Raw genomic sequence first — 24,549 nt, 5'->3', positions numbered from 1 at the left:
GCTACTGAAGTAGCAGTCAGTCTAATCGCATACAAAAGCTGATGCTGCCTATTTGGCTTTGTCACTTGGTCCTTTGTGTTCTCCCTGAGGAAAGCAGGCCCCCACCCTCCCAGTGCTCACAGTTAATTGCAGTTGATACTGTGCTTACGGTGCTCTCTTCAGAGGATCCAAAGGCTGAATGGATGTGGAGCCCAAGCTCACGCTCTAATCCTGTAGGGTGTTTGTCCAATTGGGAAAACAGGCATCTATTGGCACAAAAGGTGTCTTTGCTAGCACTGACACTCTTGTCTTGAGTCTATCACCAGGGAGAGTGTTCTGCATTTCAGAGCATGCACTTTCACTTCTGCCTGACGTGTAAGAGTGAAGGCTGATTTAATTTCTTTGCTTGCTCAGTCTCTGAGTTCTGAACATCAACAGTGTGACAAGAATTTGTGTGTTACTGGAATCTGTCTTTTAACCAGTGGGTTCAGAACATGAATTTATTCATGATAGCCCCTGATCAGCCACTGAAATGCAGCTGAACTGGCACTTTGGCTTAAGGAAGACAGTGGTTCATAAAGGCCAGTTGTTGCAGAGCCCTGCTCTCAGGTGAGCTTGTTTCTATTGCCAGCCCTGGTTAAGCTCATGGCCGTACTGTTCTAGTGACACAGACAAAGTCAGAGCTTTGCTAAGCATCTCACTGTAAAACTGCTCACCCTGCAGCCCACTGCTGGGGACAAGCTTGCCTGTGTGCTTGCAGCTCCAAGAAATGCCCCTGTGGAACACTGTCAATACCAATTTGTTTTGATATTGATATATTGTGAAAATTTCTCCTGTGAGCACCAGGATAATGATAATACTGGCCTAGGTATTCTGCAGAAGGAGGTAAGACTCTGGAACAGGACATGGCCCATATGAACATTTCCAATAGCAGATTTTTGTGGAGTGTGGCTTTTTAAAGCTTTTTACACCAGAACTGAGCTGCCTGCCACAGAATGGTGGTTAGGAGTGCATGTCCTGCTGTCATGTATCCCTGGGTTAATATTAATGCATCACATGAACAGGCTGTTGGGCTTTTTGAAGCAGTAATACAGAGGAAGTTGGCAGGCCTGAAGAACTGGAATAAAATCACTTGCACACCAGGGGAAGTAACACTATAGTTCTTGCACAGAGAATTCACACTCCTTTATCAAAGCACTTAGCAGTGTCATAATTAGGTGAATCACATTTTATGGGTCAGGGAGTTGAGCCAAAGAGTGAAATGGTTAGCTAAAGTGTTCATTGCAGCTATTTAAGCTGTGCAGAAATTAAATGAGACATTTCTAAGCTCCTCAATCTGAGCTTATTTCTCTGCATCCTGCTACTTAAACTTTGCAGCATGGTGCCAGCAGTGGCAGCCTCTGTCTGTCATTACTGATCCCATGGAGTACCTGGCCCGCGGGAGACTCTCACTGTGCAAACATGCCCCTGCCTCAGAGCCGAGATGGGTAGGTAGCCATGGCTTGTGTCTGGCCACCTAATCGTGCAGGTGTGCTTGAAAGCAGAAAGCTTTCTTTGTAGTCCCCTGCCTCACACTGCCTTGGCTCCTTTGCAGTAGAATTGTCCTCACGTGGAGTGAGGGAGACTTCACTTCCACACATCCAGTGCAGCCTTACTGCTGTCCTGAGCGCAAAAGGGAACTGCTCTGCTGCTGTCCCTTTCCTGGTTTGTTTGGTGGGTTTTTCCATCAGATGTTACCACCTGTAGCAAACAAACCATTGAGAGCAGCTCGTTAGGGATTCCTTGGTTCTGGAGCTGTGGTGCTGGGAGCTGAGTTTTGCCACTGCAACAGCTTTCTGAAGTTGAACGTAACTTTTGTCTCCTATGCAGATAAAGCTCTGCCAATTTGTATTATTTACTATTACATATAATGTAATATTAATTTTTCAATTATCATTATATTTCTTTGCTTCCAGTTCACTCAGTAGAACACCTTTGAATTAGCTCATTTGAAGATTGGACTCAATAATCCTAGAGGTCTTTTCCAACCAACACCATTTGATTCTATGAAATAGGTAACTGAGTTGCCTTGTCCATGAGCTAATGCTGCCTGTGGCATCTCATGGATGTTGAATATGCTAATGACACAATATTTTTGTTTGCCAAGCTTGGAGCCTGAAGTCCTAAACCTTGGCTTATATTTGCTGACGTTGAGAGTCCACAAGACTGTCTCTACAGCTTGAAGGACTGAATGAATGCTATCAAATTAGCTTTATTTTAGAATCACAAGTTGAAGCTGATGAAGAAATCAAAATAAAAGCTGATGCTGGACTCACTTGAAGCTAATACTTCTGGTTTGGCAAGGAAGCATTCTAAAAACACTTGAGGTGGTTGTGTTTCAGGTTTTTCTAAATCTTGGTAAGAGATGAAGTTAACTTCCCTAAGGCTGCCACCAAGCCATTTGGCCACAACTGAGAGACATGCGCAGGGAGGGCTTCCACGTGCTTCTTAAAGCCTCAGAGCTGTTCATATAGAGCACTTTGCAGAATTAAGTGAGATGCAAGAAGAAGATGAGATCTTTGAGTCCAAGTAGACATACAAATTGCTGTCAAATGCCCACAGACAGGTGGGACTCAAGGAAACACAGAAGAGATCCCCAGTAAGCATGCAGTGAAGCAGGAAAGGAGAGCTCCCTCCAGTAGCCTCGTTTGTCAGTGCCTTTTCAGCTGCACACGGATGCGGTGGTGACAGTAACAGCGCTCTGCTGATTTGCTCATTGGCAGCATCAAGTTCTAATTATTTTGGTTACATTTTTCCAAATGTCAGAGAGGAACTGATACCACTTTTGAAATGTCCTGTGGCCAGAAGCTGAACGCCCAGCACACTTTGGCTTGTTTTCAAGGCCCAGTTCTGCTTCTCCATCAGGAGCTGTAAAGGCTAGAGACAGAATTCCTTTTAAGTCAGAAAGGGAAACAACCTTGAGGGAGGGGATTTATGTCACATTTTTCACTAGTGACTTCTGTCCTTTACACACAATATAACACGCTTCAAAACGTTGTTCTGGGCTCTGAAAATAGGTGGCTTCTGCTGCAAAAAATATTACTGTATGGACAAACTGTCCAAGGCGCAGGGGCTGTGGCTTAAAGCATCTGTGTCAAGAACGATTCAGATTCTGCTGCTTTATTCTTTGCAGATGATCTAGAAGAGTGGTTTATGGCCATTGCCAACACACTCAGAGCCATTCTGTGTATCCTAACCAGTTACAGCCAACGGGTTTCAGTTTGGGCATCTTCAGCATTCTGTAAATACTGAACCAAGTGGGATGTTAATATCCATTTTCTGTTAGAAATTGTTCTTCTTCAGCAGTGTAATCCTTAAAAATAATAACTTCCTTTGTTTGCAATTTACAGACAGTTAAATTTAGTTCCTGGACAGAAGGTTCTTTGATGTAAATTGTCTCAGACAGCTCATAATAACATTGCTTGGTGTTTTTCAGGCACAGTAGGGAAGGCACCAACAATACAAGCCAGCAAAAGTCCTGGGGGCTTTGGTGTTCAGGTCTCTGCAAATCAGAAAAACAAGCTGAATGACCCCGGAGGTGGTTCTTTCAGGTAAAAAAATAAAAAAACTCATAAAAAACCCAAGGAAACAAAAGGCAGGGGGGTGCCGGGGGAGCTGCGAGCTGCGGAGGCGGCTGCGGGCTGTGTGTGACACCAGAGGGCGGTGTGTGACCGGCGGTCTGCCTGCCGCTGCCCTTGCAGGGACAGCTGCTTGCTTCTGCTTTGTGAAGCAGGAGCGGGGCACGACCCGGCTGGAGGATTTTTCTCTACGTGTGTTTTTTATTGCTTAGCAAAGCCTTTGATTCTGTGGGTTAGAACAAAAGTTGTGGTAAATGGAATGCTGAAGTCTTTAAGACACAGATGGTTTGGTTTCTGCCTCGGACCCCGATGTTCCTATGGAACGTGGCTTGCTGAGAAGATGCTGCCTGGGATGGGGCATCCTGTCCATGGGCTGCTGCAGCCAAACTGCAGCTGTGCGCCCAGCAGCGCAGGAAATGGTGTGGGTTTGGAAGTGTGCTTGGGGGTTGGGTTTGTGTCTGCGTGTGATGGTTTGTCTTGGTTTCCTCCGTGTGCTTACTGAGGTGGCAGAGACTGGGGCTTACTGGGGCTTTCTGGGGCTCCCTGTAGTTTCCAGGTTGCATTTAATAACACTGAGCCGCTATGGCAGCTCTTTCATACTTCAGACTCCTGTTTCATGTAGGGTTTAGGTGTTTCCACTCTTCGGAGTGAAAAGCTAATCTTGTGTTCCCTGCCGTTTGCTTTTGCCACCATCGTTTTGTCTCTCTCCACTGAAGAAAGTCCATTTTCTTTGTGTTTAAACATTTGGGTTTTTCTTTGTTAGATGAGAGAACACTCCTTGGTTTTAATTTTCACCTTCTGGAGCTGTTAAGTTGCTCTGACATTGTCAAACCAGTAATTAATCTCCAGGCCTACGCTTTCGCAGGTGAAGCAAAAGAGAATTTGTAGCTCTTTGAAATCTCTCTGCTTTGAGGCATGTCAGTATTGCGACTAATAGCAGTAGTACTTAGTATTAATCTAGAAGCAAAATCATTCAATTTTTTATTTTCCAATGCTTTTGCCTCCCACTGAGTATTTAAATGATTTAAAATGTCTGTTGGGTTCAATTGTACTGTCTTAATCAGTATTTCTTATGTTTGTAAGCAACACGAGCATTCATTCTTCGTTAGTATGGCTCTCAATTCTGCATACACCAAGAGGGACAGCGTGGGGTTGGTTTTTTTATCACTGGATGTTGTAAACTGTGCCAGGATTGATTCTCGCATTCACTTAGTTTATACATAGAATATATTAGGTTAGCTGGAATTGTTAATTTTCCCTTGGGGAGAAGCAAATGCTCAAGGCACTGATTGATAAATCAATAAATCTTTAGTGAGTTTGGTAAATAAGCTGTCAAGGGTGTATGTCATTTTTCCTCTAGAGAACAAATTTTAGTGAGAATGAATGTGTTTGTTTCCTTGCATTGTTCTCTCCTTCAAAATAGTAAGAGGCAAAGCTGCATTTAAATAAGTCCATAAAATCGCCAGTGTTTATTAAACAGCAGCAAAGATCAAGCTTTTTCTTGATACCTTAACAAAGCATTCGGTTGTTTGCATATTTGCATTTCAACCCCTAACCTCTCCCGAGGACAAATAGATGTCTGACTATTAAGCCTGGAGGCAGAGAGCTGGAAATCTGTATTAATCCTCTGAATGCTGACTAGTTTTCCTCAGCATTCCCAGCGTGTGTGAAGAATGTGTTTGTAGCCAGAAGGCAAACTGGCATCTAAAGCAAAGCAAGAATTTTGAAAAATAGTTGTGTTATGTATAAATTTATTTTGCCCTCAGTGTTTTATTATTGCATATTTGTTTCATTATTTTATGTTCTGCTTGCTTTAAAATAACTTCATCTTCTCTCCCTCCTGGTGGTCACTGGAGATGGAAGTGCAAGCTTGGTTGTCTTCAGTTTCTTCTGGACTGTGGGAGATGTAGGAAGGAATTACATAAAAGATGTAGGAATTGGGAAGTTTGGAAATTGCAGCCTGGCCCTTAGTGCCTGCATTCCTTAATGAGCTGCAGGAGCTCCCTGGCTGTTACAGTAGCAGTTCCATCATGCACTGTCTTCAACTCAAGGCTTCTGCAGTGCAAAGTTGTCACACTTATGCAATTTTGGGCCATCTTTTTTGCTTTTAACCTCTATTGTTGCTAATTTTTTCGGCAAAAACTCCAGACAGCTCCATTTAGTTAACTTGCCAACTATCTGGAAACAGGAATTGTCTCTTGGGGAGTTATTAACAGCAGAGATTCAGGCTTAGCCTTGTACCATAGTAGCCCAGCTGGAGGGGTGTTTGTTGCAGAAGGCCCCTGAAGTCTGCTAGGAGCCTGTGCTGAGGGCTATGACTGCTCTGTGCATCATCATCATCCTCTAGCTGGGTAACCTCAGTGCTCGTACTAGTGTCACCTACCCCTGGTGACAGTGAAAGCAGCAGGCTCTCAAAGTGGTTACTCCCCATGGTTCAGGCTGTGGTCCAAATAAAGAACTAATGGAAATAAATGGTCCCCCGACAGCAAGTCAGAGTCACTGCAGTTGGGAGGGACCTTGGGAGCTGATTTAGTCCACCTTCTAACCAAACCTGCTCTGGTTCAGATCAGGGCTGTGTCCAGCCTTCAGGTTGCCGAGGACAGAGACATGTTAGCACTGTTTTGTTCTCCTGCCACTGCCTTCTCTGCTCGGTAAGGCTCAGTGGCGTTGATGGTAACATGAGGCATGGAGTTGGGCAGAGCTGTTTCCTTGGTGTGGGATGTTTGCTGTAGGGTAGCCATGGGCCAGGTAGTAGAGTCACTGAGAGGTTTAGGCTGGAAGAGACCTTGAGCACCCTGGGCTAGTGGTAAATGTCCTGCCCGTGGCAGAGGGATGGAACTGGATGAGCTTTCGGGTCCCTTTCAACCCAACCCGTTCTGTGAGCCTGTGAATATAAGAGAAAGAATTGGACTCTTTAGACTGCTTGAAGATGTAGCCTGTGTTTGTCAAGACTCTGAGAACCCAAGCTGCTTTCTTACAGTGTGTGCTGCAATGGTGGACTTGTCCCATAACGCTCCAAAATAAGGCTGCAGCAGTACAGTTAGTGTAGGCACAGCCAGGAAACATGACAGTGTTAAATAGTCTGCTGGGCTGGAAAGGGACAGGCAGTAACCATCAATCCGTACAACCACTGGATGGCATCTTTGTCCACACAATCACTTCTGAGAACTTGCTCATCTGGCCTTAAAAGTTGGCTTTTAGAGGAAATGGCTTGGCAAGAGTGACAGCTCTCTTCATCTATAGAGAGGTGTTTCTGTGTCCAGAAGAAGTGAGTGCTTCCTCCAAGCCGAGGAGAATGTGCTGGTGGAGGGGAGAGTGCACAGGTGGAGGTTTTCCTTTTTGCCTGAAAAGCTTGCAGGCCCAGCTCTGATTAAAATGTTCCTGTCTGTCTCCCATGTAACATTCAAGACAGATGCCAATGTCTCCAGAGGGTGCAGATTGCCAGTGCGAGATGAAAGGACAGGTTTTTGTCCAGGAGTCCCAGCAATGGTCCTTAGGGGCCACTGCATTGATTTTGCTAATTTCGTTGGGATCCTGGTTTGTGCCCACATTGGCTGTCTGGGTTTCTTTCAGATGGTGTTGGTGTATTTATCAAGTGGTCGCAGGTCTGGCCACTCGAGTTGCTCAGCTTCTTCATGGCTGCTTTTGTGAGCCTCCTATGAGCATCCCATACACACCAAGTGGAAGTCCTTTAGACTCAGCACGAAAGCCGTCAATTTTGTGACGTTGTCCTCAGGGATTTCATTCTGAGAGAAGAAATCAAGTGCTAAGTACTCATGGACAACAATAAAAGTTCATCTGTGCAGCATTTTTCTGACAATTAGTGTAGAATTTTTACATTTTCTGCCTCAAGTGGTCATCAGGTTTCTCCAGCTCTATACAAACAAAAATCCCTTCTTGACCTCTTCTGCAAAAGGAAACAAAACCAGCATCTAACAACCTACAGAAGTCTTCCACCAAAACTGGCTGCCCTAGTGCAGACGTCAAGGAGTGCATGGGAGGAGAGGGAGAGCCTAGATCATGGATTTCTAGAGATTCTCCCCTTTTCTTCTCAGACCTTCCTTGTACCTTTTGTTGTTTTTTGCTGCAGGCATTACCCTTGTAACGAGGGGCAGGAGGTATTCTCAGGGGCACAGGACAACACTTCCATGACTTGTAAAAAGCCTTTTTGCTTCAGCTTTTATTTGTTTGGTTTCTGTAGTAGTAGGAGCCTGGCTTGGGCTGTCTGTGGGTCTTTTCCATATTCATCTTCTCAGAGGTTGTGTAATCGCTCCTAGAACGTGCTGAAGTCCAGCCTTTGTGTCAGGGACAGCTCCTAACCAGAATGTGCTAAACCCAGATGGCTGCTTCCACAGTTATGAGTCACAGAGTCATGGAGTTATGAGTCATGCCTCAAAAAAGGGAGAGAGGAGGTAAAAGATGCTCAGGAGATGCAGGTGGGGGAAGCTCTAATCTGTTGGCTCTCCCTCAGACCGTTAGGAAGGAGTGACCTGGGAGGTGCTGCTCTCATCTTCTCAAGCACAGCTCATTTCTTTAACAGCAGTTGACAGGCCCTGCTGGTGTTCTCAGCGTTGCCAGAGGAAATACCAGGATGTACTCAAACCACCACTGGAACCCAAACTTCCCTAAGCAGCCATCGTGGCCAAGAATCTTTTGTGGCTATTGCTGGAAATGCTTTGGTGCCTGTTTTGACAGGGCCTTGTGAAACAGTGCAGGTTCCAGGTTCATGGTTTGCTTTTAGTGTCTGGTTTGGGATTTTTATTTTGTCATTTTGCTTCTGGTTTTCAGCAAAAAGAGAGCAGTCAAATGTTCTTCTCTCTGGTGGTTCCCGACCGTCCTGGTTTCACTGAGCTCCCTGGCTCTGGGAGGGAGACAAGACACCTCTGTCACACTTGGTTACAGACCAAGTGTCCTGCTTCTGAAGTTCTCCTGGTGTGACCAGAGACTTCTCTAGTGATTGATTGCTGCATCTAGAATATATCCCGTGGGAACGGAGACCCTCATGGCTGTGCCCCCAGTTGGCCCAGCCAGTAAGCACATGGCATGCCGATTGCTTTCGGAGAAGCAGACAGTGCATTGAGTGAGTGTCTCACGTGCAGAGCCGCTTTGACTTGGTTTGTTTTTCCTTCTAGAGATGATGATGACATCAATGACGTTGCCTCTATGGCTGGCGTTAATCTCAATGAAGAAAGTGCCCGAATTATGGCTACCAACTCTGACTTGGTTGGAACCCAGATTCAGTCCTGTAAAGATGAACCCTTTCTTGCTGCTATACCTCTGCACAAACGCATACTTGAAACGGGTGAGAAACGTGTCCTTTGCTTTGGGAGGAGCAGAGCCTGCTGAGCCTTGCGGGGTGTGGGTTTCAGCATTTGATTGCAGAATCTGGGATCAGTGAACTTTCAAGGTTTCTGTGAGAAAAGTAACTTGGCTCTCACAAGTCGGATGAAAAAGTCTCCTGCTACTTTTTAGACTTCATGCTTTCCCTGTGTTTTTTACAGTCAAGGATCTCAAAGCCCTTTGCAAACATTAATTATTTCTCACAGCTCTCCTTCATGTTTTACACATGAGAAGACTGAAACAGAGAGGTAAAGTAAGTAGTACAGGTCACAGAGGACACCTGTGAATAACATTTAACAGGATGTGAAGGTCTCTTTTACAAACCAGTTATTCAGCTCCTAACATCTGCATGTCTCTAAGTTGACAGTGAGTTTTGCAGAGCAGTTTTTCAGAAAGGTGTATTTACCCTGGGAAAAAAAAAGTGTATTTATTTATTCTGCCATTTCAAAACAGAAGTTGAAAACTTCAGTAGCCAAACCAGCCAGTCAGAATCAGTGGGGTTTTAAGGTCATGCTCAATGTATTTTCTGTGGCGTACTTCATTAATGGCCTGTGTGTGTTACAGTACCTAAATGGATCTTTCTCAACATCAATTTGTGATGCGTTTAGAGCCACAGTGTCCTAAGGTACTGAGCTCAATGTAAATCATGTCTTTCTTTTAGGACCGTGCTTGTGCTAAAATCTGTGACATTTTTAGGGCTCTAGTTGTAATTTCAAATCTAGGACCCAAACCCTGTTACAAAGCAGTCCAGGTAGGTGTTTTGGTGGTGTAGTGTCGCTCGTGTTTGTGTTCATTCAGTTAATGGAAGCCTCTTTCCATTGCAATTGCAGGCAGAGTTCTTCATTGACTTGCTGTCAAACTGCACTCCTGTGTTTTAATTAGTGCCCTTTTAAGTGCTCGTGCAGAGAGATGAATGCTTTTGTATGCTGTAGTTATGGTGTGGCCATGACACGCTGATAGCATGATGGGATGTGGCCTGGGTGAGCCTGTGCGAGGCAGCTGACCACCACCTGGGACAGGAAGCCCGCAGGTTTCAGTGAGAGCTGAGAATCTGCTCTGAGGGGCACTCACATAACCCTTTGTACAGGTATCAGAAAACAAAAAGGGAATGGTCATCAAACTGTTAAAAGGAACGGGAAATCAGTAATGAGTTTGCCATCTAAGCCTCGATGAACTGGGTGTGACAGTTGCTGCACAACATGGAGCCATAATTACAAGTGCAGGACTTACAGGAATCTGTACATACTTGAAGAGCCACAGAAGCCAGCACACAATTCATCACTGCCTTTTGGGCTTTGCTCCTCTGAGGAACAAATCCCTATGGCTGGTTTTGAAGCTTTATTTGCTTTGATAATTGAAATGAAACTTTCAAAGCTTTTCAAAGCAGCTGCAGGGATTTACTTCTCAAAAGCAATGAATCCAGAAGAGTGGCCACTCCTAGGGATCTCCTGCAGCAACTTCTGGAGCTTTATTTTGGCTTTACATGAAGCCTTTTATAGTTTTGAAAGTGGCTCTGGGGTTCACTGCTGGCTACTATCTGGGATCTATGGCTCTGAGGAGAGAATTCCTTCAGCTGATTTTGAAGTTTAGAAGCTCGGTTTTCACTCTGTGTGGGCAGATTTGCCTGCATAGGACCACACACGACTTCAGGGATTGGAGCTACTGGGCACTTGGAATACCAGCATTGTAAGTTCAGGACAGATTCACTCTGACCATATGGTGCTGTGCCTAGACACACCAGGAGCAGGAAAAGGGGGCTGTGACCTTCTCAAATGCATCAGGAAGGAGAAAGTGTGTTATGAGAGTCTTCACTCTGCTGCTTTCGTTCTGCCTGGTGACAAATGAGACCAAGTGCATTGTTTCTTCTTACGGCTACCTGCCCGTGAATTAAACGGCCTGTTTTCCACCTTTAAAGCTATTCATATGTAATGAGCACTTGAGTTTTAGGGCACACTTTTAATGTTTTAGTAAAAGAGAGATTTATGGTATATACAGTATTAGGAAACTGCTCTTCTCTGCTTTTTCAGAAGCTACATCTTTCAAGTTTTCTGTAATATTAATCTCTTTCTCTCTTTTCTGAGTAAGAGCTCTGTCAGGCAGCTCAGTAGTGTTCCCCAAAGGCTGTTTCAGAGATTGTGCTTCCATTCACCAGGCAGAATATAAACTGCTAAAGTGAGAGCAGATGCTATTCAGTTTTTGGCAGTAACCACCAGCCAAATGCCTTAAAGTTACAGTGAAAGAGGTTCCTTATTATATTGTGCATCCTTATCTCTACTGTAACTTGGCAGTGCTAGCATCCAAAGTTGATTTTAAATCTAAATGACTCATGTTGTTGTTGACCCTCTTCAATAGAAGAAGTCACTGAAAGGTAACACATGCAGAGATATTCATGCCTTTCCCACCCTTCTCCTCACCCAAGCTGCTATCTCTGGCCATCTCTGGCTGGCAGTCATTGCCATTTGTTCCTGTAGGAAGACAGGGCTGGAACTCCTTTTGGGTTGTTCTTTGATGAGGAATCAAGAGTGGATATTTCTTAGCAGATGATAAATTTCTTTTGCTGCTTCATTCAGGATCATAAAACTTTAAACCCTGATCTTTCTACACAACAGCACAGCACAATGAAACATGCACAGAGCTGTAAGGCTTTTGTTTCCTTTCTGGGGGAGCTGAGAGCAGAGGCTGATGTGCTTCATGGGTGCTGCTGCCACTGATGTGCATGCAAACTCTTCAACCCTTTGGGGTCCTTGTTAGTGAAATGGGTACTGTTCCTTTAAAGGGCAAGGGAAGCTGAGGAGACACAAGCAAATAATGCTGAAAGATTCTGGCTTCTTCCCATGCTTTTATGGGAAAGAAACAAGAAAAATAACCTGAATTTGTCTCACTTTTAATTGTTCATAGCCATTTCTTGGCAGGCAAGCAGGCTCTGGTTAGTTAGGTTTCAGAAGCCACTTTTTGACACTCTGAACATCCTCACTTAATTGCACAAAGCAATAAGACTTATAGCACATTTTGAGGAGTGACAGTTGGCTCTAGTCTGTAAGGATCCGGTGACCAGAGCAGCTCTTGACTGAGGACTCAGAGCAGATAAGAATTAGACTGCACTGTGGTTTGTATTTGATACTTGTGAAGGCCAGGAGAAAAGGTGACACTCTTTATGTAACCTGATCATGAAATGCATGGAGAAAGGGAACAGATGTGTTGTGTGATTTCCTGACAAGTCTGTGGCTTAGAGCTGGCAGTCTCTGGAACCTTCACTGGCTGTATGTTTTGTGGTCAACAGAGCAGAATATTCTCACAAGCTGAGAATCTGCAGCCACAGTTGCAGCTTTTGTTTCAAGTCTGACTGATCTCTTCAAAACCAGATACTGCCATTTTGCTTTTACCTGGCTGTCCCTAAAATGTCACCATTCTTTTTGTGGAGATTCTTGACCATCAATCAATTGTCCTGATGCAATAATAATGAAGGTTTAGTGTGGCATACTGTATTCTTTGACTTAGTTCTTTTTGACTTGGTTCTTTTCGCTTCATTTTCAGTGTTCTTCACTCAACTTTCCCACTTCAGTTTTCATTGCTACAGAGCAGGCTGAATAATTGTAGTGGGGACATTCTAGGAAATGTGGGACTGCTTTGAGATGATTTTATGAACTACCCTATTATCTAGTGTGCCTCTCCTCTGCCTCTATTCTGCCCTGGTGAGGCTGCGTCTGAAGTGTTGTTTCTAGTTCTGGGCTCCCCAGTTCAAGAGGGACAGGGAACTACTGGAGAGAGCCCAATGGAGTGCCACAAAGATGGCGAGGAGACTGAAGCATCTCTCTTCTGAGAAGAAGCTGAGAGACTCTAGACTCTTAGCCTGGAAAAGAGCAGACTGAGAGGGAATCTTATGCATATAAATAGCTAAAGGGTGGAGGTCATGAACATGGGACTGGTTTTCTTTCACTGGTGCCCAGTGATACGACAGGGGCCAGCAGGTACAAACTAGAACGCAGGAGGTTTCACTTAAGGAGAAACTTCTTTATGGGGGATGGAGTGGTGGAGCAGGCTGCCCAGAGAGGTTATGGAGTTTGCTTCTCTGGAGACTTTTGAAACCCTCCTGCGTGTGTTCCTGTGCAACCTGTAAGAGGTTGCCCAGGGAGGTATTTGAGGCCCCATCCCTGGAGGTACTAAAGTCAGGCTTGGCAGGGCTCTGGGCAGCCTGCTGTAGTTGAGGATGTCCCTGCTTACTGTAGAGGGTGTTGGACTAGATGACCTTTGGAAGTCCGTTCCAACCCAGACCATTCTGTGAACCTGATCTAGGTGAAACCTGTGTTAGCAGTTGCTTTGGATAAAATGACCTCCAGAGGTCCTTTCCAACCCCTGCCATCCTATGATCCTACATGAATTTGTAAGCTAGAACACACCTAGTGGTGTGGATCAGTTGCTATGAAACTTGAAAGTGTGTTGATGAATCAAAATTCTCCTAGTCCAGTAGTTAAAAGGTTTAAAGTCTGCTTGAAAACAGCTTCAGAGAAGCTTGGCTTGGTAGAATGAAGCCACTGTCTGTCAGCGTAACAACTGTGGGGTCAGGCTCAAGGTAATGTGCAGGTTCACCTTTTGCTGTTTCAGATGTAAGACAGTTTTTAATTCTGTCTGATGAAAGACTGATCATGGTTATGTCTTGATTCTTTCTTTGTGGAGTCGCTCCTGGGCTGTGTGCCTGCTCTGAAAGTGCAAGTGGAAACAGAAGGAAGCAGCTTCTCTGCTTCTGTATTCTGGAGCATGCTCAACCTACTGTGCCACATGGCGGTGGCAGCCCAGTCCTGTGCATAAGTCTATACTTTAAATAAATAATCTGAGTGCTCTAGAGGGCATTTTGTATTGCTAAAGCTTCTACAGACTGATTGGAATATCCTTCATGGCAGCAGGCCAGTAGATTTCAGAGCCTCTAAAGCATTTGTTACTCGTTTAATAAGAGAGTCATCCCGTTTCATCTGTTTGTTTGTCAACAGTTATATTCATGATGGAATGAGATGAAACTGTGCTATTGATGATTGCTCTTTCATATCCAGAGCACTTCTAACATAAAAGTCTGCTTGTTTCTCTGGTTGGTTTACTTTAGAGGGTTTTTATAGTTGCTTAGATTACAGTTGTGGGTTGTGAGATCCTGAGCTATCAGCTTGCCTCTGAACGCAGGATTTTGTTTATGCTGTGCTTACTGTTGATAGTTATTTTTCACTGTTGACTTGCCACTTTTTATCCCTGGCTTGGTTTGTCTTCAAACTGAAATATTTCTCCTAAAAGCAGTTTTTCCAACAGCACCTCTCTGTCAGGATGACCTCCCTAAGTACCTGTGGACAGAACTGTTGATGGTGTTTGGAGATGATTCGAACATGTCCTTGCTCTTTAGCATGTGGAAGTTTGCATTGTTCTAATGATGTGCTCAGTCCACTCGAGCTGTAGCCAGAGCGGCGCTTTCTGTGGTGCCAGGTGCTTTTTCTCAGGACAAAGGGGCACACTGGGTTTTGTGTGATCCAGATTGCAGCTCCCTGTGTGTGTCACCTGTGTTGACTTGCAGTAGCTCCTATAACCTTCACAAAGTCCCTTGCAGAGGTGTGGCAGGTGCAGAGATGTGTTCCCACTCTGCCACGTGGAGTAGTTCTGTACCTTTGTGCAGATTCTGGGGCTTTCTTCATTGGTATACACCAAGCTGATTTAGCTCAGAGGGCTTGCAGTGCTCCCAGGCGGCTTGCAGTGCTCCCAGGCGGCTTGCAGTGCTCCCAGGCGGCTTGCAGTGCTCCCAGGCAGCTTGCAGTGCTCCCAGTCATCTTACATCTGTAGCTGTGATAACAGCACACTCGTGCGCTGAGTGTGAAGCCTGTGGTACGTGTCCAGCAGAGCATCTGGTCTTCCACTGCACCATAATCAATGTTAGAACACTGCAAGGCAATCACCTGTTACATTCCTTACTTCCTCCTCCAAAAGGTGGGAGTGCTTTCCTGTCTGAGTATTAGCAGCAGTGTTGCCAAATAAATATAAGCAGAATGCTAAACCCTCCTGTTGTTCTTTCTTCAATAGGTCCATGGTTAGACTTACTGTTTTACAAGATGTCCCAACATGTGTTGGAATGGTAACTTCAGTACCGCCTGAGAGCTTGGAGTCTGCCTTTCTGTGAAAGGTAGGGCAGCTTCTGTTCAATATTTTTTGTGTATTTCTAAGGTTTTCTTTTTATTAGTCTTACTGGTTCTGCAGCACCATGGGATCCGAGCTCCCGTGGTAGCTGCGGCACCTCCGAGGGCTAGACCTGATGTTGCTTCCTCAAGCAGTAACTTCTCCCAGTGAGCTGGAGATGCATTCAGAGTGACTATTTGTGAAGAAAATGGAGCTGTTTCTCCAGGCATCGTTTTGCAGGGATTTACTCCACTGGAGCTGAGAGCATGCCCATACTATTTGCTCCCAGAAATGTCTGGAGAATTCAGGTTTTGTTTTCACCAGAACACCTTGCTTCTGTTTCATGAAAGTAGGGGAAGAGCTTGCTTTCAAGTCATCTTACTGTTTCTCATAGGCAGGCCTGGCCTTCAGGGCCTCCTGAAACACAGTGCCCAGCCTCAGTCTAAGTTTGTCTCTGGGAATTGAATGGCTAAAATTCTTTGGGTCTCTGCAAAGGAGAGAAACATTCAGATCATCTTCCTGTGGAGATGCATTCTCCACCAGATGAACTTACAAAGTCCATCTCAAAAGAGATTTCTGGTCATAAGTAGTGGATGTAAAATAAGAACAATAAAAAGAAAACCTTAGAGAACCATTCAATATTGCAATAAAGCTGACTTACATTATCCCTGTAGGCAAACTCCATGCTCTAGAGGTGGTACTAATGTCCCAAACTCTCAACACATGTTGGAACATCTTTGTGGAGGAGGAAGTCATTGATCGGTGAGCAGCACCTTCAAGGATCGTTTAAGGGGGAAAAAGTAAAAGGTAATATTTTCTAAACTCCATTGAAATGCTCGTTCAGTTGTTTATTTGGCAGTCCTGCTGCTCATACCAGGGTTGTCCTGGCTTAATTTCTTCAAATGATTGAAAAGCCTCATCAATTCCACTTGAGTCAGTCTTGGTAGTCTGTCTTGGTGCCATGAGTTTGAGTTGCATCTGTTAGCCTCCTTCACGCAGCTGAGTCTGTTGCATACAGAGCCCAGGCTCTGCTGTAAGCCCTTGGCAATCTGAGACTTTGCTCTCAGTGCCTGTGATGTGGAAAGCGTTAGTCTGTGGTGTAACCAGAGCAGCCACATCCTCACTCACAGGCAAGTGCTGCAAAGTGTTGAACCGGGACAGAGATGTTCTGTTGGGATTTGTTTTCATGAAGTAGCTGCAAGACTGGATGCTGTGCCAGGTGAGGCACCACCACCTCTTCCACAGCCATGTGGAAGTGCAACTTTAATGCTGACTACCATAAACTGCAGCTCTTCTGACAAGATCAAATGCCCATGTCTACTGGTGACTGTTGTACAGTGCCCTGATCTTGGCACCTCTTCCTGGATGTAGACAGATGAAGGTGCTGACATTCTGAAATTCAGGTTATGGTCTTGGGTCCACCCTTCTGAGATTCTTTCCATTTCCTGTGCTCTTTTGTGCATACCCTTTCCAACTGACATGTCTGTGCCACCTCCTTAAGATGAGGCCTCATCTGCTTGGCATCGAGCTTGTTGGGACACATCACCAGCAGGGCTTTTAGAGTGTCTGGGAAATGGTTTCTCCAGGAAAAAACCTACACTGCCAAAATGTCTACTGTGTTCACAGAGGTTGTTTTCAAAGAGCAGAAGCATACAGCCCAAGTCTTACACTTGGTGTTCCTTTTAATCCTTGTGTGGATGTGACTGAGAGCGTGCTCTGTCACTGCAAGGACGGCTACGGGATGCTGCCATCTGTGCCTCCACGTATGTGCCACCTCTGACACTCTTACACCAGTTCTGCCCCACCTCTGGCTCACCACTGCTGTCACAAGCTCATAATTCTTGTTTTCATCTGTGAGCTCCTGTAGTGGTTTTGTATGGTCTGATCTTGCCCTTAGCCCAAGGAGCATGTTCTTCTAGCCTGCATGGAAACAGGTGAGGGATAAATCCCCAACTAACAGCTTTTCTGCTGCTTCCTCAAGGGCTCACATTGGTGTCATTGCCATACTGGTTCTTTCTCATCTGGTTCCTCTGACAGCACCTTTGACTCTAGTGAGTAACCAAACACAACAGTGCATTGAGGCATGGAAACATTTTCCAGCTCTCTGCATCCAGTCTGTGGTGTTCCTGAAGGTCCTTGGACATGCTCATTATGGTTTGTGTCTTCTGAGAAAACTGAGGTGAAATAAAAACGTGGTGTAACTGTAAGCTCTTTGGACTTGCTGAGCCCTGCTCCTCTGCCTTTCACCTTTTCCTGACGCTGTTAAGTCACTGCAGCACAGCTTTCTGGGGTCACAGGGTAGGTTCTGGATGCAGTTCTCCACAATTCTTTGAGCTTCAGTGCTTCCCTTTTAATTGTAGAATCACAGAATGGCTTGGGTTGGAAAGGACCTTAGAGATCATCTACTTCAGCTTCCCTGCCATGGGCACAGATGCCTCTCAGCTAGACTCAGCTGCTCAAGGCCTCAATAATAACTTCAGCATCCTTTGTTCTTTTAGGACATACACATGAAATTGCACAAAAGAAATCCTGAATTATTAAAAAAGAAGGAATTAGACATCAAAATGAAGGATAACATTTCCTTAGCACATTGAGGGTTTGATTTCTTCTGGAAAAATAAGGGAATGGGGAATTTAGTTACAGGAGATAAAAAAAAAAACAGGGAAAAGAAGATCTCTTCTCCTAGTGTCAGGTGACAGGAGAGGCAATGACCTGAAATTGCAACAGGGGAGGGTTAGGCTGGAGATGAGGAAAAAATTTCTTTCCTATGAGAGTGGTCAGGAATTGGAACAGGCTGTCCAGGGTGGTGGAGTCCCCATCCCTGGAGGTGTTCATGAAATGAGTGTCCATGGCACTTGGGGATGTGGTTCAGTGGCCATGGTGGTGCTGGGTTGAGGGCTGGACTTGATGACCTTGGAGGTCTTTTCAAACCCAAGCAGTTCTGTGATTCTCTCAGTAGTAGCTCCTTCAGGGCTCATGTTCTTTGTGTGCTCTGATCAAACTGTGAGGCTTCCTTACCATCAGAATACCAAGTATTGTCTTCTCTGAGATGCACCACTCCTGTGTTCATGCTGCCGTGGTTTGAGGCAGCTCCTTCCACTTCTCAGGCCTCCACACACCCGTATGTGATGCTGACTGGTGACTGGCTTGGCTCTGGAGTGCACGTGGGTAACAGTAAGGCTCTTTAGGTGTGACTCAGAGCCACTTCTCAGCTGTTTAATTACCTGCCTTAAAGACAGGCTTTTGGAAACCGGCTTGGCTAGTTCTGTGTATTGTAGCTCCGACCTCTTCTCCAGTTCTCTTTGCAAAGTGTGATGCTGTGTGGGTTCCCAGACTCACCCACCTGCTTAGGAGCTCCCAGAGGAGTGAAGGGCTGGGGGTTTTTGACATCCTGCATGACATTCATCAGAAACCCACTAACCATGTAAGTAAAGTAGGGTCCTTTTTCTACTTGATGAATATTTTTGTCTTGCCCAAATCCTGCTGACTTGCAGAAGAGCTTTGCACCACCAAAGAAAATGGGATCAGGTGTTTTGGCCTGTGTTAGGCACAGATGCACAGATTTTTTTGCGTGGATTTGAGGGGGCTCCATTGTGTAAATATAAACATACCAATATGAGCCCCTGGAATGGAGCTTTTTTATGCTTTTCCCTTTAAGGATATTAAATTAGATTGGAAGGTACAAGTTCAAAAGAAGCAAAAAGGACTTTTTTTCTTGTAGGTGAGTAGATAAGCTCTGGAACTCTTTTAGGATGTTGCAGGCTCAAAACATTGCTTGACAAATTAGCGGGGGGAAAAAAAACATCTCTCCTGACCTAATAGAAAATAAGATCCTCTCACTTCGGATGGTCCTAAGCTCCTCACCTGGAGTACTCTGGCCAGCTCTGGAGTCCTCAGCACAGGGAGGAGCGTGTCCCGTGAAGGGCCACAAAACTGATCAGAGAGCTGGAGCAGCTCTGTTGAGGACAGGCAGAGAACTGGGGCTGCTCAGCCTGGAAAAGAGAAGGCTCCAGGGAGACCTCCAACCTCAACAGTTCTTTGATTCTGTGTGAAACTGTGGTGGTTCCTTCGGGATAGAAGAGGAAGAGGGCTTGAGCCTCACCCAGTATCTGCAGTCCAAGACACAGCCTAGTACTTGGCTGTGCTGTGGGGATGAGGTAGGTTGGGAAGTGTGACCAGGTGCATCCTTGTGGCACTGTTCTCGACCTGATGCTGTGCAGCCAGGTTAAAGAAAAGTTCAAGCAAATCATGTCCCAGAGGGGATGGACTTGTGTGGTTTGTTCCCATCTTGTAAGGCAGCTGTAGCAGCAGGAGAGGCCTGGTCTGAAGCTGTGTTTTGGGCCAACTTCTCATGCTCAGAATTGGAAGTTTTAAGAGGCTGCTCCCAGATTCGAGCTGATAACAGAGAGTGCTTTCTGCAGTTGTGCCTGACCTGTGACTAGAGCAAGCAGAGACTAATTATGCTGCTGTCCCAGAGTTCTGTTGAAGGACAAGGCAAACTCCATCCCTAAACACAGGCTGTTAACTGTTTAGAACCAGCTCTTCAAGGTTCTTCTGTTTTAAGAGATTTTATACAGACACTCAATAATTTATCACGTCAATAATCAGAGTCAGACCTAATGTTTTACAAATAATTTTTTGGTCTTTGATCTCAATCCTGTCAGTCCTCTTAAAGTATAAATTATTAAAGGAACTTTTTGATTCTTTGAAAGCCTATCTGCAAAGATGGTATTTTTCTTCTGCTTCTCAAATAGGGCAGTGCTCTTCTTAGGATTTAGTGCAGTTTGTTTGATCAATAAAATATAATTAAAGTTTTAAAGTGCAGCAGAGCCAGTACCTTTTGGGTAGCTAAGCAGATGCTAGCACTCCTCAGAATTTCCACTTCTTGGGACCTAAAAGTTTTCAATGACAAGGTTTAGGTGCTTTTATGTTTGCAAAAAACAATCCTGTGCTAGTGACACACGTGGCAATAGCAGAATAATATTGCTGAGCGGTTTTTCCCTCGAGGTTTTTGGCACTTATATACAAGTTCTGACTGGATGGAAACTCCATTGCAATATCCCAGACTTTTAAATAGAGGAGAGTTTGTTTGTAACAAAAATGCTCCAACAGGCCTCCTTTGCTTGCTGCCTTATTCTGTACAGATCTGTGAAATGCTGGTAGGGCCATGGCTTGCTAGTGAAGCTTCTGCACATGGAATTAAGAGTTAATATGTGGGCAGGCTTTGTTGTGTTGTGCTTGGCAAGTTAGGATGCTGTTCACTTTGGGTTTATTCATTTGTGATCCCCCACGGTTTTCACACAGCAGAGTGGGACCGAAGTGACTGCTTTAGCAGTGTTTGTTGCCTCTGAGGGTGTGCTGAAGCTGGTTCCTGCCCCAAGGAATGGAAGCATTCATGCGCTCCATCGTGAGTTTGAGATGGTCTTGCAGAGAGTTTTGGCAAGAGCGCTTGAATGGAGAATGTGACCTTAGTTATGTCTTCAAAACAGAGAAAGTCAAGTCCAGGTGGCGAGGTGGGTTGCAGTTCTTGCTCGGAGCACTGCCTTGCTCTGGCTCCGTTTTCGTTGCTATCCTTGATAATGTTTTTGTCATAGCTCTGGGAAAAGTTCAGAATTCTACTGCTGAAGTAATTTTGAAGGCTTGAAGCATATCCTTGGTACCACAAATGTATTATCTAAAGACAAGGTACTCTCTTTCCCTCATGTGACACATTTCTTGATTTTTTTTTTTTGCGTGGCTCCTTACTGCTTTAGATGCAGAATTCTGGTCACAAAACTGCAAGACAGCCATGTTACTGAATTTAAAGCTCATTGAGATGGTGACCTACAAGTTAGAAGGAAGTTGAGTGCTTTGCTTTTTTGCAAAAGAGAAATAGCAGCCAGGTGATGGAAATAAGTTGGGGTTCCTTGTTTTGTTGTCTAATCTTAATTATCTCTTCCAGTTCTGCATGTCTGTACACAAGTGAACATATATTATGACATTACTGCAGTGATTCACTTAAGGGCAGAATCCAGAATGTTGGATTGTGATCCAGTGGCTGAAGCCACTGGCCTTGGTTAGAAAGAGGAATAATCTAGCACGACTGCTGGTGTGTTGTGACACAGCTAAGTGATGTTTGGCATTACACAGAGTGTGTGTGCACACGTTTCTTAAAGCTGCCTGTTCCCTTTCTTTTCCCACATCATCATCGGTCTAGGGAGACATGCAAAGGCAGACAAGCCTCTCTGTATGAAAACTGGGGAAAGTAATTATGCAGGCAAGAAGAATACCTCAGGAATTTCCTATTCAGAGCTCTGCATTATTTTCCTTTGATGGCAGACAGAATTCCAGTATGCTTTCTATAGAGAGTGGGTGAAACCTGGGAAGAGATGTAACAGTGAAGAAAAGAATTGGCAAGGCTTTAATATAGAAAGATGAAAAATCAGAGTTTTCAGCCCTTTGCGTAGATTCAGTTTCCACTTGGTGGTTTTCAGAGTAGCAAGAAGCCAGAAATGACCAACCCCAAACTGTGGCATCAGAAGTTTCCTTGGGCCAGCAGAGCAGTGAAGTGGTGTGCGTGACTGGTCAGGCCACGGCCAGCCTGTCCGAGTGGAGATGAGGTGGCTGCTTCAGGAGCACAGTGATGATGCTCCCAGCCTCGCCCCAGGTACAACCCAAGTAGGGAAGCAGTGTGCCAAATCTTCATGTACTTTACAGCCTTGGAATGCATCTTGCTTCCAACATCCTCTGCTAGCAGGACTTCTATGAATGTAACTCAGCGCAGGGAAGATGTGGCTGTGCCTCCACATGCAGGGAATGTTGCATGTGACAAGCTGCCTTCTTACAAACTCATCTTTTTGTAGTCTGGTTTCTTTGTACTAATTTATTTGGGGGAAATTCCTGGTTTCTATTCTTTCTTCCTTGGCCTGTTTCCCAAAGACAGATAGCCTTAAGTGACTGAACAGTCTGTTTGCCTTCCTGCTCCCTCCCTTCAGGTATCTGCTGGATCTGTCTAAAGACCAGCAGCTAGACAGCCCCTCCGTGTGCTCAAGTTGAGGGGGATGCCAACTGCTGCTTCCTTTTCTTTGCCCTTCTGGCTGGCTGCTAGTCAGCCCTCTTGTACAGACTGGCCAGGCTGTCCTTAGGATGAGCTGACTGTGCCCAGCTGGCAAGCCGCACAAATGTGGACTCGGGGCTGCACCAGAGAGTGATCCTAGATGTGTGAGAGAACTGAGAGCGTTGTACAGTGGTTAGAAGTGTGAGAGGAAGTTGGAGCTGTGCAGGGGTCATAGAATTGCTGAGGTTGGAAAAGAATGTAAATGGTCACCCAGTCCAATCTCTAGCTCAAAGATGGGTCAATGTTAAACTAAGAGAAGGTGGCTTAGGGTATGTCTGACTGAGTCCTAGGAGTCTGGAAGGTGGGGCAGTGTACACTTTGGTGCAGAGTGTTCCATTAATTACGTCCATAGTGTAGAATCCTTCCCTATACCCCAAGTCTGCACTTTCAGTTTATGAATTGATTTCTCATTCTTCCAGGCATCCCCAATAAAGAATTTGGGTCCATCTTCTCAGTAACCTCTCCCCCTAAGCCTCCTCCAGAACAAACCCTCAGGTTCTCCAGTACAGTCATGTGTTCCAACCCCGTAACCAACTTGGTGACTTTGCCCTGGACTCAGGTTTTCACAAGTCTTCCTTGCACCACACAGCTCAAAGCTGACTGCAGTGTTCTAGCAGTGTGCTGAGTGAAAAGGAGTGATTTCTTCCCTTGGTGTGATGGTTGCTGCTGGGCTACCACTCTTCTCATGGTAGAACCCACTGTGCAGTTAGTCTTTGCTGTTGCCAGGACACACCACTTAAGCCAGGTTAGTAGTGTACTCCCCACCAGACCCAGGCACTTTCATCAGTGCTGCTGCCCTGGGTCCAACCTGTGTCTTTACAGAGAGTTAGTCCCTCCCAGCGGCAGCTTTTTGTCCTCCTTGAATCTCATGAGGTTCCTGTTGGCCTGCTCATCAGGTCCTTCTGCTTAGCAGCCCTTCCCTTTTTACCACTTAGTGTGGTACTACCTGCAGACTTGATGAGGGTGCTCTCTGCCTCCCCAGCCAGGTCACCAAGAACTGACTCCTGTGGGCCTCTGAGTGTAGCTGACCTCCAGGTAGTTCTCTGCACTTGAGAATATTGTCTTGAGGGATTTCATGAGTAGCAAGTTTCTGAGATGTTGCAGAGGTTGACAAAGAAGGCTGCAGGATGAGAATCTGTAGGAATTGGGCATCTCATACGATGGTCCTTGGATTCTGAATTGATTTCCAAAGAGCTGATTAGGCAAAACAAGCCGCAGAATGGTTGAATTTACCTAGGACAAAAGTCCTTAAAATTACAAAAATCTTATAGTGTGAAAAACTGAGATGGTGATACCTCTTCACTCTGAAAGGATTCTGTGTGCTCAGGGAAGCTGGGTAGCTGAAATCCGAAGAGTTATTATTTCAACAGTTATTCTCATGTACCTTTGCCTAGGCTACTCAACAGATTTCTATCTCAGACCTCTTCTCTGGGTACCAGTTAATGAAATTTCCCTCCTTGCATCTTCGCTTTCATACTGCAGGTTTCTGATTGATAGCTGTGCTTGTGTGTGTTTCCATAATAAAACGGTACATGCTCCAATAGGTCTTGATGCTGCAGGTCTCACCTGCACGAATAGCTGCTACCACTATGAGCAGCCCTCCTGAGCCTCAAGGACATCATTTGCATGAGTAGCAGTTGCAGCACTGAGATCTTCATGCCTGTGTGTGCATTCCATTGTACATTCAACTTTCAGAATTCCATCTCTATTACAGAGGACAAGTTGGCCACTGAGGAAGATTGACTTTTTCTTAAGTGATAAAGCAAAAATGAGTTAAAAAGCTTATCTACATCCTGCTAAAATCCTCAAGGTAATGTACAGGATGGAGTCAGTGATGACTTAAGTTAGTTTAAGAGATAACTACTTCAAAGAATCATTAAAAAAAGTAATACCAGAAATATATGACATGGATAATTGAGCTGGGAAGTGTGGGAATGGTGCACTGCAGTGATATCATGAAAGACACACCGAAATAGATACTGCAGATCAAAAAGTAGGGAAAAGAGAGGGCATGGGAGAGCTGTGGGAAACGGTGTCTGGTACGGCTGAGCACCAGCCCAGGTAGCTGTAACTGAGTGCTCAAAACCTGGAGAGCTTTGAGCTCTGGGCTCCGGCACCTCACACTCAGGAGCCTTTCTGCATTGTGGCTCCTGCCACTTTGCTGTGGTGAGACAACTGTTGAGGTTACAGCTGAAGGAGGGAGTCTTGTGAAGATGATCCTGCTTTGGCTAAAACCAATAAAGCAAAGCTGGAGTAACACAAACACCCAACTTCAAAAGAGATTGTGAAAACTAGAGTGCCCAAGCGAAGGCTGTTGCCTGGTTAACTACACTTTTAACATTAAGCTGCTACCCCTCAATGTGCTGCTGAGCC

At 45.1% G+C, this 24,549-nt stretch overlaps 1 protein-coding gene across 7 annotated transcripts in view; it reads left to right on the top strand.

The window, feature by feature from the left end:
• Positions 1-24,549, top strand: part of LOC135184285 (transcription initiation factor TFIID subunit 4-like) — a 131,118-nt gene that overhangs the window by 30,528 nt on the left and 76,041 nt on the right. For 6 of the 7 annotated variants that reach the window (XR_010305952.1, XM_064159880.1, XM_064159882.1 and 3 more), the window contains exons 9-10: positions 3,455-3,569; positions 8,729-8,898. Coding sequence is in view for 6 of the 7 variants with exons in the window: in XM_064159880.1 (XP_064015950.1) it covers positions 3,455-3,569; positions 8,729-8,898 (285 nt within the window). In the remaining variant the exon portion in view is untranslated. Of the gene's footprint in view, positions 1-3,454; positions 3,570-8,728; positions 8,899-14,987; positions 15,071-24,549 lie in introns of those variants that run through there. The other variant, XM_064159884.1, reaches the window with a different exon arrangement.

This window comes from Pogoniulus pusillus, chromosome 20, assembly GCF_015220805.1.
Source record: "Pogoniulus pusillus isolate bPogPus1 chromosome 20, bPogPus1.pri, whole genome shotgun sequence".
Classification (NCBI taxonomy): domain Eukaryota; kingdom Metazoa; phylum Chordata; class Aves; order Piciformes; family Lybiidae; genus Pogoniulus; species Pogoniulus pusillus.
The sequence above is the reverse complement of the archived record's forward strand: the minus strand, read 5'-3'. Positions and strand labels throughout refer to the sequence as shown.